This window comes from Bos javanicus, chromosome 4, assembly GCF_032452875.1.
Source record: "Bos javanicus breed banteng chromosome 4, ARS-OSU_banteng_1.0, whole genome shotgun sequence".
NCBI lineage: Eukaryota > Metazoa > Chordata > Mammalia > Artiodactyla > Bovidae > Bos > Bos javanicus.
Genome location: NC_083871.1, coordinates 24,657,652 through 24,674,585, shown reverse-complemented (window position 1 = coordinate 24,674,585; position 16,934 = coordinate 24,657,652). Strand labels below are relative to the sequence as shown.

At 38.1% G+C, this 16,934-nt stretch overlaps 1 protein-coding gene and 1 long non-coding RNA gene across 2 annotated transcripts in view; one reads left to right on the top strand and one right to left on the bottom strand.

The window, feature by feature from the left end:
• Positions 1 to 270: 270 nt before the first annotated feature.
• LOC133245896 (uncharacterized) lies at positions 271 to 4,257 on the bottom strand. Its single transcript, XR_009735804.1, has 3 exons — positions 3,930 to 4,257; positions 3,622 to 3,700; positions 271 to 3,274 (listed from the first exon to the last, which is right to left on the bottom strand). It is a non-coding gene; the product is annotated as an uncharacterized LOC133245896 (long non-coding RNA).
• An 8,471-nt stretch (positions 4,258 to 12,728) lies between these two features.
• MEOX2 (mesenchyme homeobox 2) overlaps positions 12,729 to 16,934 on the top strand; it is a 75,343-nt gene continuing 71,137 nt past the window's right edge. Inside the window, exon 1 of the mRNA XM_061413608.1 lies at positions 12,729 to 13,640. Within this exon, the coding sequence (XP_061269592.1) occupies positions 13,127 to 13,640 (514 nt within the window). The 5' untranslated portion in view covers positions 12,729 to 13,126. The remainder of the gene's footprint in view (positions 13,641 to 16,934) is intronic.

The following is a 16,934-nucleotide window of genomic DNA, read 5'->3' as shown; positions in this document are numbered from 1 at the left end:
CATGACTACTGGGAAAACCACAGCCTTGACTAGACAGACCTTTGTTGGCAAAGTAATGTCTCTGCATTTCAATATGCTATCTAGGTTGGCCATAACTTTTCTTCCAAGGAGTAAGCGTCTTTTAATTTCATGGCTGCAGTCACCATCTGCAGTGATTTTGGAGCCCCAAAAATAAAGTCTGACACTGTTTTCACTGTTTCCTCATCTATTTCCTATGAAGTGATGGGACTAGATGCCATGATCTTCATTTTCAGAATGTTGAGCTTTAAGCCAACTTTTTCACTCTCCACTTTCACTTTCATCAAGAGGCTTTTTAGTTCCTCTTCACTTTTTGCCATAAGGGTGGTATCATCTGCATATCTGAAGTTATTGTTATTTCTCCTGGCAATCTTGATTCCAGCTTGTGCTTCTTCCAGCCCAGCGTTTCTCATGATGTACTCTACATAGAAGTTAAATAAGCAGGGTGACAATATACAGCCTTGACGTACTCCTTTTCCTATTTGGAACCAGTCTGTTGTTCCATGTCCAGTTCTAACTGTTGCTTCCTGACCTGCATATAGGTTTCTCAAGAGCAGGTCAGGTGGTCTGGTATTCCCATCTCTTGAAGAATTTTCCACAGTTTATCGTGATCCACACAGTCAAAGGCTTTGGCATAGTCAATAAAGCAGAAATAGATGGTTTTCTGGAACTCTCTTGCTTTTTCCATGATCCAGCAGATGTTGACAATTTGATCTCTGGTTCTTCTACATTTTCTAAAACCAGCTTGTACATCTGGAAGTTCACGGTTCATGTATTGCTGAAGCTTGGCTTGGAGAATTTTGAGCATTACTTTACTAGCGTGTGAGATGAGTGCAATTGTGCGGTAGTTTGAGCATTCTTTGGCATTGCCTTTTTTGGGATTGGAATGAAAATGGACCTTTTCCAGTCCTGTGGCCACTGCTGAGTTTTCCAAATTTGCTGGCATATTGAGTGCAGCACTTTCACAGCATCATCTTTCAGGATTTTAAACAGCTCAACTGGAATTCCATCACCTCCATTAGCTTTGTTCGTAGTGATGCTTTCTAAGGCCCACTTGACTTTAACTTTGTCAATTTGGTAGGAGGAAAATAACATATCCTTTAACCTGCATTTTGATTACAAGTAGCTTGCACTATTTTCTACATCTTGATCACATGCATTTTTTCTTTGATAATTTAAAATTTTGTGTTATTTGCCCCCTTTTCAGTCTGGCAATCTGTTTTTCTGGCACTGAGTTCTGTACAGATTAGATCCTTTTTGGATTCTGCTTAATAACATTGTGCTGTTCAGATCTTATGGAAATATCCCTCATCTAGCTTTTTTCTTTTAATTTTGACTCTCGATAAGTACAGGGTTATTACATTAAAATCTTCTCCACTAAAATATTTCTACAGTTGCATAGTTTGACAATCTATACATATTTTTAATAGAAAATCTTAAGGGCTGGTTACTAGACACTTGAAGACAAAAATAGAAGAAAATAATATGACTCAAATATTTACTCCAGGAGTATGCCTATCGAATACATCAGTGGATCAGGAAAACACAGGTATGGCACTTCAGAGGTCATTTTACCAGGTGGGTTGTATACATGAGGGAGATTAGTGGTTTTCAGATTGTGTACCTAGCTCCTTTCATTCTTTGTAGATGCTACCCATAAACCTGTGGCAGGTAGGTGAGGAGAAGGCAGAACTGTAGGCATGTACCAGAGTCCCTTTATCTGAGTCAATCATGACTGCTCTGCTTCTCATTGTTCACTTCAGATAGTTGGTTCTATAATGAATTTCTTTTGTTAAAAAAAAGAGGGTCCTTCTGATATTTAGGGTTCTGCAACAACTGCTCTAGGAAGTTTTCCTTTCTTTGTGTTAATTTATTTTGTTAATATCAAGTTTGACTGTAAATCACCAGTAAACCTTTCTGGAACTACGAAGAGATTCAATTAAAAATAATAGAAATGGTAGTCATATAAAAAAATTAGGTTCATGTATATCTAATATAGCTATCTGACATTATTCAGGAATAGATAATATAGAGTCCTGATCATTACCTGTGTAATAATTAGCTTATTTTTAGTACACTTTATATACACTTAATATATAAATGAAGCATAAGTCATACATAAATGTTAAATTTTAAATTCTATAATGTTATTTGTTTGGGGGAGGATTTTCTTCACCGTTAAAATCTCTATTTATTTGGAGTTCAAGGGGTTGCATATTTCAACATATTTGAAGGTAGGATTTGTCCAATTGTTATTATTTCACTAAAAATGTGCTATTAAAGAGAAATTAATTATCTTTAAAGCAAAGTCTGGATGCAGTAAAACCTAAAATAAAATGTGCCAAGTACTACTCTAAGTGTATTCCTAAGTACTATAGTTAAGCAATGTTATATAGCTTCTTCCTTTGAACTTAATAATTCTTTTGGCCATACTGAAGAGTTTTTTGTCACTCACCCCAATATCTAGGTTTTATATGCCAGGAGGTTTTTTAAAATCATATTTTGAAGCAAGTGAAAAGTCAAGTGAAATGCATGCAAACTAAATGTATGATCATTTATGTACAAAATGTTGATAGTAGTTACATTGTTTTTGTTAGTATATCATTTACTCATTCAACAAACATGCATGGAATCTTGTCCTAGGTCAAGATGTTTCAAGATATTAGAGTGTTAATTGAGGGGGAAATGGATGAATGAATATATATATATATATATATATATATATATACATACACACATATATACATATATATAAGTGAATACTTTTATTAAAGTATTCTTTTTAGACAGAATAAGATCTTTAGGATAGACAATAATAAAAATTATCACTATGATAACAGTATCTTTCACTGATATAGTAGTCTTAGTATTAAGTCTAGACTTACATGGACTTGCTAGTTTGCCAACATGAAACTATAGAAATAAACATCTTTCTTTAAAAATGAGAAAACCTAGACACAAGAAGTTAATTAACCTGACCACAGTCAAAGTGCGAGTAAGTGACAAATACAAGACACAGCCCAAAATGTCATCTTCAAGTCTATGCAATGAACCATTACAGAATGGACAGTACTGATTGAAAATAAAACATAGTATCTGACAGGGAATGACTCTAATTCACATGTAGAGATGGGTGTCCCAGCACAAGTGCAGACACTTGAAGACAAATTCCGCCAAGAATTTGAACCACTCTCTCGTTGTGTGTGGACACAACTCTTGTTCTAATTCCCACGAAGGTTAGGTATGCACTTCTGCTCTGGGACAAAGAAACAGAGCAAAAACTATAAAAACCAAATACAACTGAAGCTGGGCTGAGCGTTTTTATCAGTTAATTTTCTTTGCCGTTAGAGATGCAACAGTTACATTTTCCTGATTTGATACAGCAACTACAGGGGTCCTAAAGCCCAAAGATACAGTGAAACTTACAGATCTAAGCGTTCTGCTGAGTATATTTATTGAGTACTTTGTGCCAGACACTGTACTTGAAAAACATTACCCTAAGATTCCAGAAAGACTCAAGGAATATACAGTTAGTGGTGTGAACTAGGCCTGTAAGGAACAAATTTGAAGTCTACCAAATCCTGATGTGGCAGACACATTTACTGTTCACCAGTCCACCATGTGCTCCAGAATTTTTTCCAGGCCCCTTGCAGGTCTGTTAGGCTTTGTTCTGGCCTACAAGCTGTAAGTAAAAATGACATGTATCACCTCGCATCCAAGTATATAAGACCAGGTGTGTGATCCTCCACTTCCATCTTCCCCTGCTGTGAAGTTTTGTTTTGGAGGAACATGTTGAGATGTCTAATTCATGAGGTTAGTATCTGCCTGGAGAGCCCACCATTTTACATCAAAATTTGTAGGAATAAGAACTAAACTTTTGCCCAGGGAATAAGATGTAGAGGTTAACTCACCATGACGGCATTGTCTAGTCCATCATCAATAATATAGCTGGCTCTTTTTATTTTCCTGCAAAGGCTCTTGCTAAACAAACTCTTTCAAGCATATGAATAGTTAAGTCATGGCGATGCTCCTGATGCACAGAGGAATAATTGAATATCTTCAAATAGGATGTTTTGCCACTCCAGGAATTTCCTGTGTTTCCTTGAGATCTTGTTCTGGAGATTTCCAGGTGTGGTACCACATTGTGAAGCTCCTAATCATGGGGTCAAGAGGATCAACTTACAGAGAGATTTCAGGTCTTACATCATTTTGACAGATACATGCATATATATATATATATATATATATATATATATATATATATGTAATTTGGTACCTATTTGTGAGAGAGAGAATAAAAGAAAAAAAAAGTTAAATTACATTCTCTAGATCAGCACTGTCCAAGAGAAATCTTACTTAAGCCACATTAGTCATTTTAGATATTCTAGTAGCTACATTGAAAAAGGAAAAAGAACATTGATTATAATAATATACTTTATTTAGACCAGTATATCTAGCAAATATCATCTTAACATGTAATCAGTATGAAAGTTTATTCATTTCACGTGAAGTCTTTGAAATCTGATGTGCCTTTTAATCTTGAAGCACATCTTTATTTAGACTAGACACATTTCAAATGCTCAATAACCACAGGAAGCTATATTTAACAGTGCAGGTCTAGATTTAGCTTAAATTTATTCCATGTGTATCAAGCTTATGTTCAGTTCAGTTCAGTCACTCAGTTGTGTCCGACTCTGTGACCCCATGAATCGCAGCACACCAGGCCTCCCTGTCCATCACCAACTCCCGGAGTTCACTCATACTCACGTCCATCGAGTTGGTGATGCCATCCAGCCATCTCATCCTCTGTCGTCCCCTTCTCCTCCTAGGCATTGTATTAGGCACACTCACAATATCGTTGAATTCATTCATTGTAGTATTCTTTTGAGTTAACAAATGAAGGCACTGACAGAGTCAGAAAATGACAGACTTAAGATTCAAACCCATTCTCCTTCTGGCTTTTGGAGATGTGGTGATGCTCTTAGCAAGTATATTGCAATGGAGAGCTCCATGTCATCCAAGTAAGAACAGTGAAGCCCCCCAATAAGGTAACAGCATTGGTGATGGAGAGAAGGGTGAAGTTAATGAATATTAAAGAAGTATAGTCAGATGACTCTGATGACTGATTACATATAGACAGGTGAGAATGGAGGGGCTTGTCAAGCATGGGTTCCTGCTTCTGATTTGAGAAACTGGATTGGCAATGATCTGTTCAAAGACAGACTGATATGGGACTTGTTAACCTGAAGTTGAAATTTAGCAATTATGATCACTGCAATTGCTACTACAGTAAAAAGAACCTAACCCATTTTTTTGTTTTAGTCATGACTAGGTTATGTTGTTGTTGTTTAGTCGCTAAGTCATGTCCAGCTCTTTGTGACCCCACAGGCTGCAGTACGCCAGACTTCCCTGTCCTTCACTATCTCCCAGAGTTTGCTCAGATTCATGTCCACTGAGTCGGTGATGTTATCTAACTATCCCATCCTCTGCCATCCCCTTTTCCTTTTGTTTTCAATCTTTCTCAGCATCAGGGTCTTTTCCTATGAGTAGGCTCTTCACATCAGGTGGTCAAAGTATTGGAGCTTCAGCTTCAGCATCAGTCCTTCCAATGAATATTCGAGTTGATTTCCTTTAGGATTGACTGGTTTGATTTCCTTGCAGTCAAAGGGTTAGATTTGGTTCTATTTGGTCACAAATGCCCCATGATAGTGATTGCCAAAATTTAAGACAAATTATATCTTCATAACAGAACTATTTACATGGATTGACAAATCTTTAGTATTATTACAGAAAGAGGAACACCAACAGCTAATTCAACAACCTCAGATTTACAGCATGTAATGTTTAAAAGCCTCTATGTGCTTCTTTATATATTTTTAAAATATACTCATTGAACTTTGTCACCACACATACAACAGTGGAGATTTTTGTGGAGTTTCATAGTTAGGTGCGTATCTTCAAAACTGGAAGAATAATTCCAAGTGATGCCACTTAGGCCTGAGCCATCTGCCTTGGCAGGGCCTATTGGATGATGGGTAGGCCATGTACTTTAGAAAATCTGATCTTAATAATCCAAAGCAAGTCAGCTTTTTACTCTGATTGAATCACATCATTAACTGCATAATGCAGGATACAGGAGGTGACTAAGAACAAAACTTGGAGGAAACCAAGCATCTCATAAGCAACTGACAGGGACTACTGGCCCACAGATGGTAACTGTTTGAAAGAAAAAAAAAAAAAAAGCAACAGTTATCCTAGAAAGTCAGAGTTGAGCTATATTTCTCTATATTTACTATATCAGGGAAATTTTCATAAAGTCGTTTGCAGCAAGTGGATGCGTTACTGTATTTGATAATGGGTCAGATTTATTTAAATTGACTATATCTTCATGGACACTTACTCTAACCTGCACGTGGAATCCTCTTAAGTTATTGCAGAAATGCTGCTGCAGATTGCTACAGGTGCTCTAGATTAAAGAAAAGAACTGTTCAGGTTTCCCACTGCTCACACAGCCCACTTTCAAGATCCCTAGTTAAGATTTACTGTATTTTATCAGAAAGTTTTCCAAGATTGTTTTGACTTTTTCAATCATGACTATTTTCCTGTCCATTATTACTCATGCCTTCAGGAATTAACCTTTAGAAATTTGACCAAAGAAATACCTGCAATTCTGAGGTTATAAGCCAAGGTTCATGCAAAATGAATTCCAAGCAGGGAGTATTATCTTGTATAGCTGCTCTGTGTTGAAGAGTTTTCAACTGGTACTTAGACACTCATGCAGTATGCAAAAAGCTTTCCTTTGACCACTGGTCTCCTTGCTGGTAAATCAACTGTTAGCTGATGGTAGAAGGAATTGTCCTAACCTAGCCCTGGGGCTCAGAGATGATATCCCTTCTGAGTTGTAGTTTGTGCTTTATTCTACTGGGTTCTCTTGTACTTTGAAGTGTTTTAGGATGCAGTTAGCCCAATACTTTTTTTTGCCCCCCGCTCAGTCACTAAAAGCTGTTGAAATCCAGCTTATTCCCTTCCAATATACTATTACCCCAACTTAGCAAAAATATCATTTTAAAAATAAATAGAATTTAGCAAACGATGGACTACAATGAGTTTCGGGTTACAGATTTTTAAGCTGAGAGGGCACCAATCATTCAGAACCTCAGACATTCAGTAGCTTGCACATTTCTAGGCACTGACTCCATTGCTACCAACATTTCACATTATGCTTGTGCAATTACTTGAAACTCTTTCTCAAGTGGTATTTTATTATTATTACTTTTGTCAAAAATCTAAGTGGCATCTATTTGTTTAAACATAAACCTTTTTGATTACTCATTTTAAAAATTCCAGTTAAACTAAAACATGCACCTGGGATCCTTTTACCATTATTATAGGTGTATGTGGCTTATGAATTACAAGCATAGAATTATTTTCTGTATATTTAAGCATATCTTATTTCTCCCTCTTTTCCCCTGCTAAATATCATCTCTGGTTTTCCTTTGACTTTGTCCTCCAATCATCCTTCTAATTTCTTAGGTCAGCTGAGGCATTAGCAGACAGTCGTCATTTAGTCATTTCATTCTTGTCTTGATCCATTTTCATATGTTCAGTACATTGTATGAAAATACTCAGGTCGTTTCTTAAAATCGTTTATGAATCTAAACTGAATCAAAGTACTAATATTAAACCCTTAAAAATATTTCGTTGTAAGACATCTTGTATTTGGCCTTCACTTTCCATTTTGTTTGGTAAGCAAAGAATTTTCCCTTTTTTCATATAAACAAAACTGTTGATATCAAAGGCAGCTAGTCTTTCTCTGCCAAGTCTGAATTATATAAAATTGGAGTGTGCAGCTAAATATTTTAGGGAAGCTATACCAACACAACTAAAACACAGAGTTTTTTAGTGATACAAATTATAAACCCAGGCTCACAATGAAAGCAATACTTTAAGAATAAAACATGCTACAAATTGATGCATGAAAGACGAAAACACATAAGAATAACCCACCATGGCGCCAAAATTATATTAGTCATGTTAAACTCTTCAAGTCGGAAAACCTGAAACAGAAGACTAAAGGTTTACCTAAAATTTGCCTGTTTAGTTTCGTTTGAATTTTTGTTCCCCAAGATTTATGAACTTGTTCTAAATTCAGTCCACTTAAAACTATAGCATTGCTTTTTATGACATGGGAGAAATAAATGGTTTATTTTCCTTAAAATGTGGATGGATAGAGATTTAATGCTTATGAGCTTGATGGTATAGAATATATAATGTAATATATAGCATTTCATTATGGAACTGTCTTGCATTCCTGTGCCTCTACATCATGTAGTTAGATATGTAAAGGAGGCAGTTTTCAACTACAAAAATTTAAGATGCATACTTTATCAATAAAAATAACGTACAACTTGAGTGCAAATGAAAATGTAGGAAGTGAATGTAATTATTCCTCATAGGCATCATTTTAAACTAACTTTGTTGAATAATATTTGATTTAAGGTGGGCAAAAAGAAGTTTTTGAAACTTGAGAGGCAGTTGTTGTCCCCCCTGCAAATAAGATAATTAGAATGTCATGAAGTGTATATGGAAAGCAACTGGCATTAGGGAAGATGGCATATATTTTGAATTTCTACTCAAATCTTATAAATTTACTATTATCAGTCAATCTATATTCCATGCTACTTTACAGCACATTTTTTACTACGTGGTACTTGAAGAAAACTACCAAATTCTAAAAGAAATCATAAGTCTAAATGTAGGAAGAGATAGAAAATAGAAAAACAAAATATGTTCAATGTTATCATACTCTCAGAGTAATGAACAGGTACTCATATCTCCTAGTATATGTAGAAATATAACAGATTTTATTGTGAAATCACTAATTACTGTTGTGTAAGAACAGTAACTTATTTTAAAAATCAGTAAAATACATAGAATCACTAAATAACATGCAGTAGCCAAACTGTTCCTTAAATTTTATAGTGCATAATTCCTGGAGAAAGGCAGTTCTTAAGTTTTCTAAAACTGGAGTGCATCATAAATCACATAAATTACCATTGGGTACTTAGCATATTTTAATATATTTTAAAAATTCTTCATTTCAAAAGAACCAATCCTTTATTTCTTGGAGAAATATAACAGAAATAATATTTATATTCTCAACAAAACTTTCAGAGACAAATTCTGGTTTCAAAGTAATTTTCCGGACTTAAATGCATATATCATGACTATATGTTACCAAGGTGATTTTATCCAGAAGGTAAAATTCAAAATAAAGTTTTATACTATCTGTAGCTGAGGATTTTAATTTAAGTTTTTTTAGTCCCATCATACTTCATGTCACAAACATACAAAAATGGCAACTCAAAAGAATCATTGTGAATCTTAAAGTATAAAAATAAAATTTTCAGATTGCTTAAGTTCTCTACTCATTCTTAATTTAAAAATACCTCTGCCTTTATTATTGAATACCATTTCATTTAGCAGAAGAAATAATAGATATACACACTTATGAAATTTAAAGAGCATAGGACGTGTCTAAAATAATTTTGATGCTTCCTGCAAAAGATGAGCAGCTTACATTTTTCAAATATTCAACCTCTTGTTGAATGCTTGATATCAAAATCTTGCATAAAATATTAAATGTTTTTCAGAGAAATTCAAGTGTATTGTAAATATAGGATAAATACTATACTGTACATAGTTTTAAATGAAAGCTATTGAAATTCTCTACTAAGTTTGGTGATTTTTACCATTCTCCCTATAAGTAGCCATTAGAGGTAAAAAGTATCTTTCAATGTTGGTTTTTATAGATGTAGACACTGATACAGCTATTATAGGAAATGCTGAGGATTTTTCATGTTATTACATTAAAAAAATTCTCTATGGCCTAAATAGTAAGTTAATATTTTTCGTTATTCCAAATGTTCTAAGAATGAAAATTTTGGGGAAAAAAAAAAGCTTTATGGAATAATTAACATATATTTAGAAATTCAGATAAAACAGACCAGTCATATTTGATTCTGGAATGCATCCAGACCTCCTTTTTCACTTGTTTTTTCCTTTGAACCACACTTTTTTCTTCCAAATAACATTTTCCTTATACTTTCTATTAGACATTAGGACTTCATGTTAACTGATAGATGTTTTGAGTCTTCACTTAAAAAGACCTTTTCTGCTAGGTTTCTTTTAATTGTGTGCCTTTCAAAGAGACTCGTCTCATTTCTAACCTTTTCTAATTTTCCTTTACCAGACTTTTAATCCTACACTCAGCTGACTGACTGAGGCAGGTTGTGGAGAAATTTCTGGACATGTTGTTAACATCTGACACAGTGAGTGAGAAAAAAACCCAGCACAATCACAGGGCAGGTTCAAGGAGAAGTGGCAGCTCCTGGAGATGAAAACTTATGTGTGTTTGCTGGTTGCCTGAAACACACTGGTTAAATTCAAATCCATTCATTTCTTAATTGTGTCTCTCCCTCTAAACCACTGTAATGCAAACCAAAAGGACCTTTATGGATGTTTTTTATTGATGTGTGCAGATCAAGTGTATCTTTTTTTTTTTTCAAGTGTATCTTTAATTAGTCCTGGCTGACATTTTCCACAATACGTTTAGTAGACAGTATTATATAAATATTTCTAGTGACTGTCTATGGAGGTGTTTGCCTAAATTTTTCTTGGATAAAGCCTTTAATGCTTTCACCCAGAATCCATAGAGGAGCTACCCAAGTTTGGGAAGTTTAGTGTTGCTCTTTGTACTTTAACTTTTAATATCAGAGCACATATTGAAACCATAAACACAATGAAAATTCAAAAAATATTCCGACGGTATTAGAAGAATACATCCCTTCCTTTTTTATCCTTAAAGAGCCAAGGGCTTGGGGAGTGGCAGGAAGAAACATTCTTAAGATCTAAGCCCTGGACGCCATCCTGCGAGCGCTTAAAACCCTTAGAAACGTGCAACGTGAAGAACACCCCCTTTCGAAGTCTAAAACAATATTAGATTCCCAAAACATATCGGCAAAGAAAGCCTTACCGTCAAACGCTTGCAGCAGGTTCCAGCTCAAACCCAGACTGAAAAGTCGAGCAGCTGGTGAACAAAAGTTTTAACCTTTTTTTTTTTTAACGAAGTCTGCAAAACTAATTTCCCTCAAAATAGGGCTCAATTTCCGTTAAAGAAAGCAGCGCTAACAAATCTCAGAATTCCTGATCACTCCCACCCCATCTCACCTCTGAGCATTGGAAAACAATTCAACTTTCACACGGATGTAAAGGTTTATTGCAAAGCCACTATTCTCCAGGATACTTGAAAGAAAAAGGAGATGGTCAGGCTGAAGCCTGAGGGACAGGGCTAGGGAAAAATGTTCTACCTTGGTGACATTTCTCAAAGATTAATCAATACATTTTCCTAATTCAAACCAGATGCCTGGCCCAGTTTGCTGTCCCCAATAATCCCATTAACAACTTCCAAGACCTGACCCCCGTCCTCTGGACACCTGAGACAATGAAAGTAAGACGGCGACGCTCCTGGTGGCACATTTGGGGTCCCGGGAGGGATAGGTGAGCGCCGATATTCTCCTGATGCGACAAGTCCCAGGCAGGGCGCAACTGTTCCCGCAGCTCATTATGCGCGGCCAGCGTGCGTGCCTTGTGTAAACGACTTGGCCCCTAGCAGACAGTGTCGCCCTTCGAGCATGTGGCAGTATCAAAGCCCAGCCGTCGCTGGCATTAATTCACCGGTGGCAAGTTTTCTAAGTCATTTTCTAGGATGCAAAATTGTAACCAGGAAGATCCGAACTTTAAGGGATACCAAAGTGTAATATTTGTTTGGTAAATGGAACCATGGCGGCGTGGGAGTGAAAGGGGTGCAATTAACTGATTGATTTTTTGAGCGGAAGAGAGATGGATTTCTGGAGGGAAACGAGGTGGGGGAGAGGACTGGAAATGTACATGCAATATACACATCGCTTGTGACTAGGATGAAATCGCTTTAGAATACTCCTGATCCAGGAAAAGTTTTTCTGGGCGGACAAGTGGCAAGGAAATGGAGTGGGACCCGGAAATCGAGGGCGGTGTGGGGGAGGACATTTGAGGAGAGCAGGGGAAGACACCCCACCTGGGACCGCAGGCGAGGATGCCAGAAGCAGAACATCTGTGACTGTCACGGCCCCATGCTTTCTTCCATCCTACCAAGTCTCGTTCCTTGCGGCACAGAGAACGGCCCTCTCTTGCCGGTGGGGAACTTTTCCTGTATCCTCGAATCTGGCGTCTCAGCGCTCTAGCAACCCACCCACAGACACCAGCTGTATAAAAAGCTAGAAGCGCCACTGAGCCCATGACAGGAGTTGAGGCTAACTTGGAAAACCTTAATCTGAGCGCGCGCCAAACTAGCTCTGATTCTTTTCCTTAATCCTACTCCTTTCGTGCTTCTCCACAGTTAGGCACACCCTAAGCTTTCCTGCAGGTGACAGTGCCCAAGTGACACTGACAGGACACCTTTCATGAGAGAAGTGAGCAGGTTGGACTCTGGGTGAGGGGTTAGAGCTGGCGGGCGCCACGGCCGGCTGAGCGGGAAAGGTAGCCGCTGTCCGCCGGGGCTCGGGTTTAGGCGCCCTGCGCGCCGCTTGCAGTCCAGGCTGTTGGCAGCGGCGGGCGGGCGTGGACGCGCTGCATGCGTCCAGCCGGCGATAGGAAGTGGAACTGAGAGCGCACTGCGCGGACTGAGCGGGAGTTTTGGAGGGAGTTTGCATGTGGTCAGCACTGGGCTCCTAAGCCAGCCCCCAGCTCACATTACACTCTATTTATAACCTCTCAGAGCCGTTTCCCCCTGAAAGCAGTTCTCTGGGACCACCTTCTTTTGGCTTCAACCTCTCCTACTCTTGACATCTGAGTAGCTCAGAGGGAAGCTTCTCCAGGTCCGAGTGTTTATATGTAAAGGAGACTGGCCGCTAGGGCTCAGGACCGGGATTATCCGAGCTCTGCAGAAACGCGGGCGGCTATTGCTTTGGGAGGGGGAAAAGTCACACGGTTTCCAGTGAAAAGTGACAGAGGGTGGTGGCGTTTGGAACCGTCGTGAAGTCTTCTGCCTGGAACCCGAGACTTGCATGCTATGGAACACCCGCTCTTTGGCTGCCTGCGCAGCCCTCACGCCACCGCGCAAGGCTTGCACCCGTTCTCCCAATCCTCTCTCGCCCTCCATGGAAGATCTGACCACATGTCCTACCCCGAGCTCTCCACTTCTTCCTCGTCTTGCATAATCGCGGGATACCCCAACGAGGAGGGCATGTTTGCCAGCCAGCATCACAGGGGGCACCACCACCACCACCACCATCATCACCACCACCACCAGCAGCAGCAGCACCAAGCTCTGCAAACCAACTGGCACCTCCCGCAGATGTCCTCCCCGCCGAGCGCGGCTCGGCACAGCCTCTGCCTCCAGCCGGACTCGGGAGGGCCCCCGGAGCTGGGAAGCAGCCCGCCGGTCCTGTGTTCCAACTCTTCCAGCTTGGGCTCCAGCACCCCGACCGGGGCCGCGTGCCCGCCAGGGGACTACGGCCGCCAGGCGCTGTCACCCGCGGAGGCGGAGAAGAGAAGTGGCAGCAAGAGGAAAAGCGATAGCTCAGGTAAGGGCGCGCCGGGCACCCTCGGCGAAAGGGGGCGGAGAGATGGGAAGATTCTCCCACTAGAGTGAGGCGGCGGGCGTTATGGGACAGGTCTTTTCCTCTCTGGCTCCTCGCCGCCAAATTCGGCGAGGCTGCTTTGGTCCTTTTATTCGGGGGCACGTGTTTCTCCGAGGGCAGCACTGCAGCCAACTGCGTTAAGCTCTCCAAGATTCAAACTAGTTTACCAGAGGGTTGAGAAAAAAAGGACAAGTGACAAGTATGTGAAATCGATTGCGAAGCGTGACCTTCCATCTGAGCGATGGGGAGAGGAATGCGCCCTGGGATGCAGCGTCCGCTGGGCGTGCGTGCGGGTGCCTTTCCTTGACTTTTCCCGACTCTGAATGGCTCGATTTTTCCCATCGTTAACTGGATTTCCAAATTATTGCACAACATTTGGAACTTGCAGTGGAACTTGGCAGAGCACATGAGAAAAGTTTTAGTTTTTTTTTTTTTTTTTTATTCTGATTTCAGAGTTCTTTAAATAGCACCCTATTCCAAATGGTAAAATTTCTCTTTCTTGGGGAAGAAGATATTGTCTAGGAATTCAGAGGATTTTAAGGAATGTATCAGAGAATGGGAACTAAATATACGCTCAGACCCTTGACGAAAGACGATTCTTTATTGTAGTTGTATTCATGTAATGCTAACCAAAAAGAAAATCTGAGTTTCAAAAGTGGAAAGTAAAATCCTCCTCCAGTTGAGTATTATCCGAAACAAGGACTGGGAAACTTAACAGCAACCCGGGTAGCGCTGCTACAAGTGGGTGTGCGTAGGAGGCGCTGATCTACGTACGCGAGGATATCTTGAACCGCGTAGCAAAAGGGAAATCTTAACTAAACGCGAATGCTTGAAGGCACTGGCAGCCAACTAAACTTTAGCAATCCAGAGAAACTAAAGCTTTGCAGTCAACTGTCAAAGCCCTTACCTGTCTCTGTCCTAAAGACATTGTTAAAAGATGCTTTATAAGGAGGGTATGAGCTTTCTTCAGGAGCTACGACGCAACCTGCGTCCCATCTTTTTGTAAGCTGTCGTTTATTTAATATAATATTTACGTATTTTTTCTTTGCGTCATTGGTTTTAAGAGCCCTAGAAGATAATTCCAGATACTGCTTTGAAAGACTGGATAATGTCTATCCTTTATAATAATTTAGATTTCACATGAATGACAGAGATTGAGCCGCATATTTCATGTTCTTTTGCAGCAATGGTATCAGTTATTCTTAAGTGTGACTACGGAATGGGTTCTTCTATCTCAAACGTTTACATTCCAAGGTCAGGGTGAACTTCTAATGCCCCATCACAAAATAGTTTTTATCCAAAAAGGTTGCCAGCAGTATTATTCATTTTTAATGGTTTTTACTAACCCTAAGTGAGACACTCTTCAGACAGTGAAAAAGTTAATTATAGCAAGAAGGCTTCCATCTTCATTAGAAAACAAGTCATTTTTAGAATGCAGTCATCCTTTTATAGACTCAGCATTTGATATCACTCTAACTTTTCTGGGATAAGTTCTGAGTGCAGGTTAGCCAGGGACGCTTTTGCAATTTACTAGAGGCTCTTACTGTTCCTTGTACTTTCTGCAGTGAGAAACCTATATGATGGATTGTTTCATATGCTTCTTCAACTGAACAAACGCACCTAAGTTTCTTAGGACAAACTGAATTTTCATATAGGCCTATGTTATTTTGATCAAGGAGAAATCAGGAAAGTGAGATCTAACAACTGACTCCCTTCAGTTATTTTAATAATGATTTTCTTAAGAAAATTGTTTATATTAATACTGCTACCGTCCTTTGGTGGGAAATAACCGTATAACAAAATAAGTTTATTTTTTCATGCTGAAGCTGATAATTAAAGTCCTGGAAAAACAAAAGTTTTCATCAGATACATAAAATATTAATAGATTACATCTTGAATGGGAAATACAATTAATCATCACCAAGGGTAGAATCATTGGAAAGTTAGAATGAACTTTTTCTTTGATGGGATATTTTGAAACAACCCTTCACTGTCTAAAAGGAAATATATTTTAAATTTCTTGTTGAATATATGTACAGTCTTTGAAAATAAAGTTTAAATAGCCAAATTTACTATTTTAGATAATATTTGTTAGATTCTTTAAGTAAACTTAAGTTCAAGGTATCATTTTTTATTGGAATGATGTTGTATTTGGTCTTTTATAATTTATGCTCACAGCTATTTCATTTCATATTATTATAAGGGCACCTTGATCTAGCAGAAATTAAAGCAAAGTAGAAAGTCAATGTAATTCTGACATTATTAACACATATATCTCTAATTGCTTAGAGTACAGTTTTAATGTTTCAATATTTCCAAAAAAACTGAATTAACATAATGTTGACACTCTTCAAATTTTAAAATTATATTTGACAAAACTCACACCATGCATTACACAGGCCATTTTTATTTTGTCAGACAATGTATAATTAGTATGTATTTCTAGTTGAGAGTGAATGTAGTACATAAATCCAGGGCAAAATCAGAACCAAAATTCTGTGTGCTTGCAGCTCACAGATTGTATGTATATGTGTATGTGTGTACTGACTATGCAAAATTCTAATGGAATTTTAAGCACTGGAAAATACTGAAAAACAACCCCAATTTCATCCATGATAATGATACTGAAACTGTAATAGTTAACATTTTTCAGTGTGCATTTGTATGCGCTTCGCCTCTCAAAAACACATGAACACACGCATACACAAACTCAAGAAGCTTAAGGGTCTAGAAGCAAATATTTACGGACTTTAGACTTCCACTGCACTTTATCAACAATTGAAAACAACAACGTTTAATAGAAAATTACACTGTCTTTTATATATGTTCAGCATATTTGCAACTTTGAACCTGCTATGCTTTCTGGCATTATTATCAAAGCCAACATCTGCCACACCTTCAGAGGAACTCTTAGAAATCAAAACTTTACAACTGTACTTAAAGCAATCTATACCAAACAGGTCATTCTGAAAAAAAGTCTATAAATACTGTGAATTACTTCACTTCAGTTACCTTTGATTGTTCACCAAGCAACGTAGTAATAAGTATAAACTGCCTATTTTTCAGTTAGTAGATCAAAGTAAATTAATCTAATTTTAGTTTTTAACGCAGGTAATATAAAGTATAAATGTATGAGTATCTTCTGTTTAAATTTATTAAATGAATATAAGTGCATATTTTATAAAAAATCAAAATTATATCAAAAAGGAGTGATTTGGGGTGTCAGTTTTACAAGAC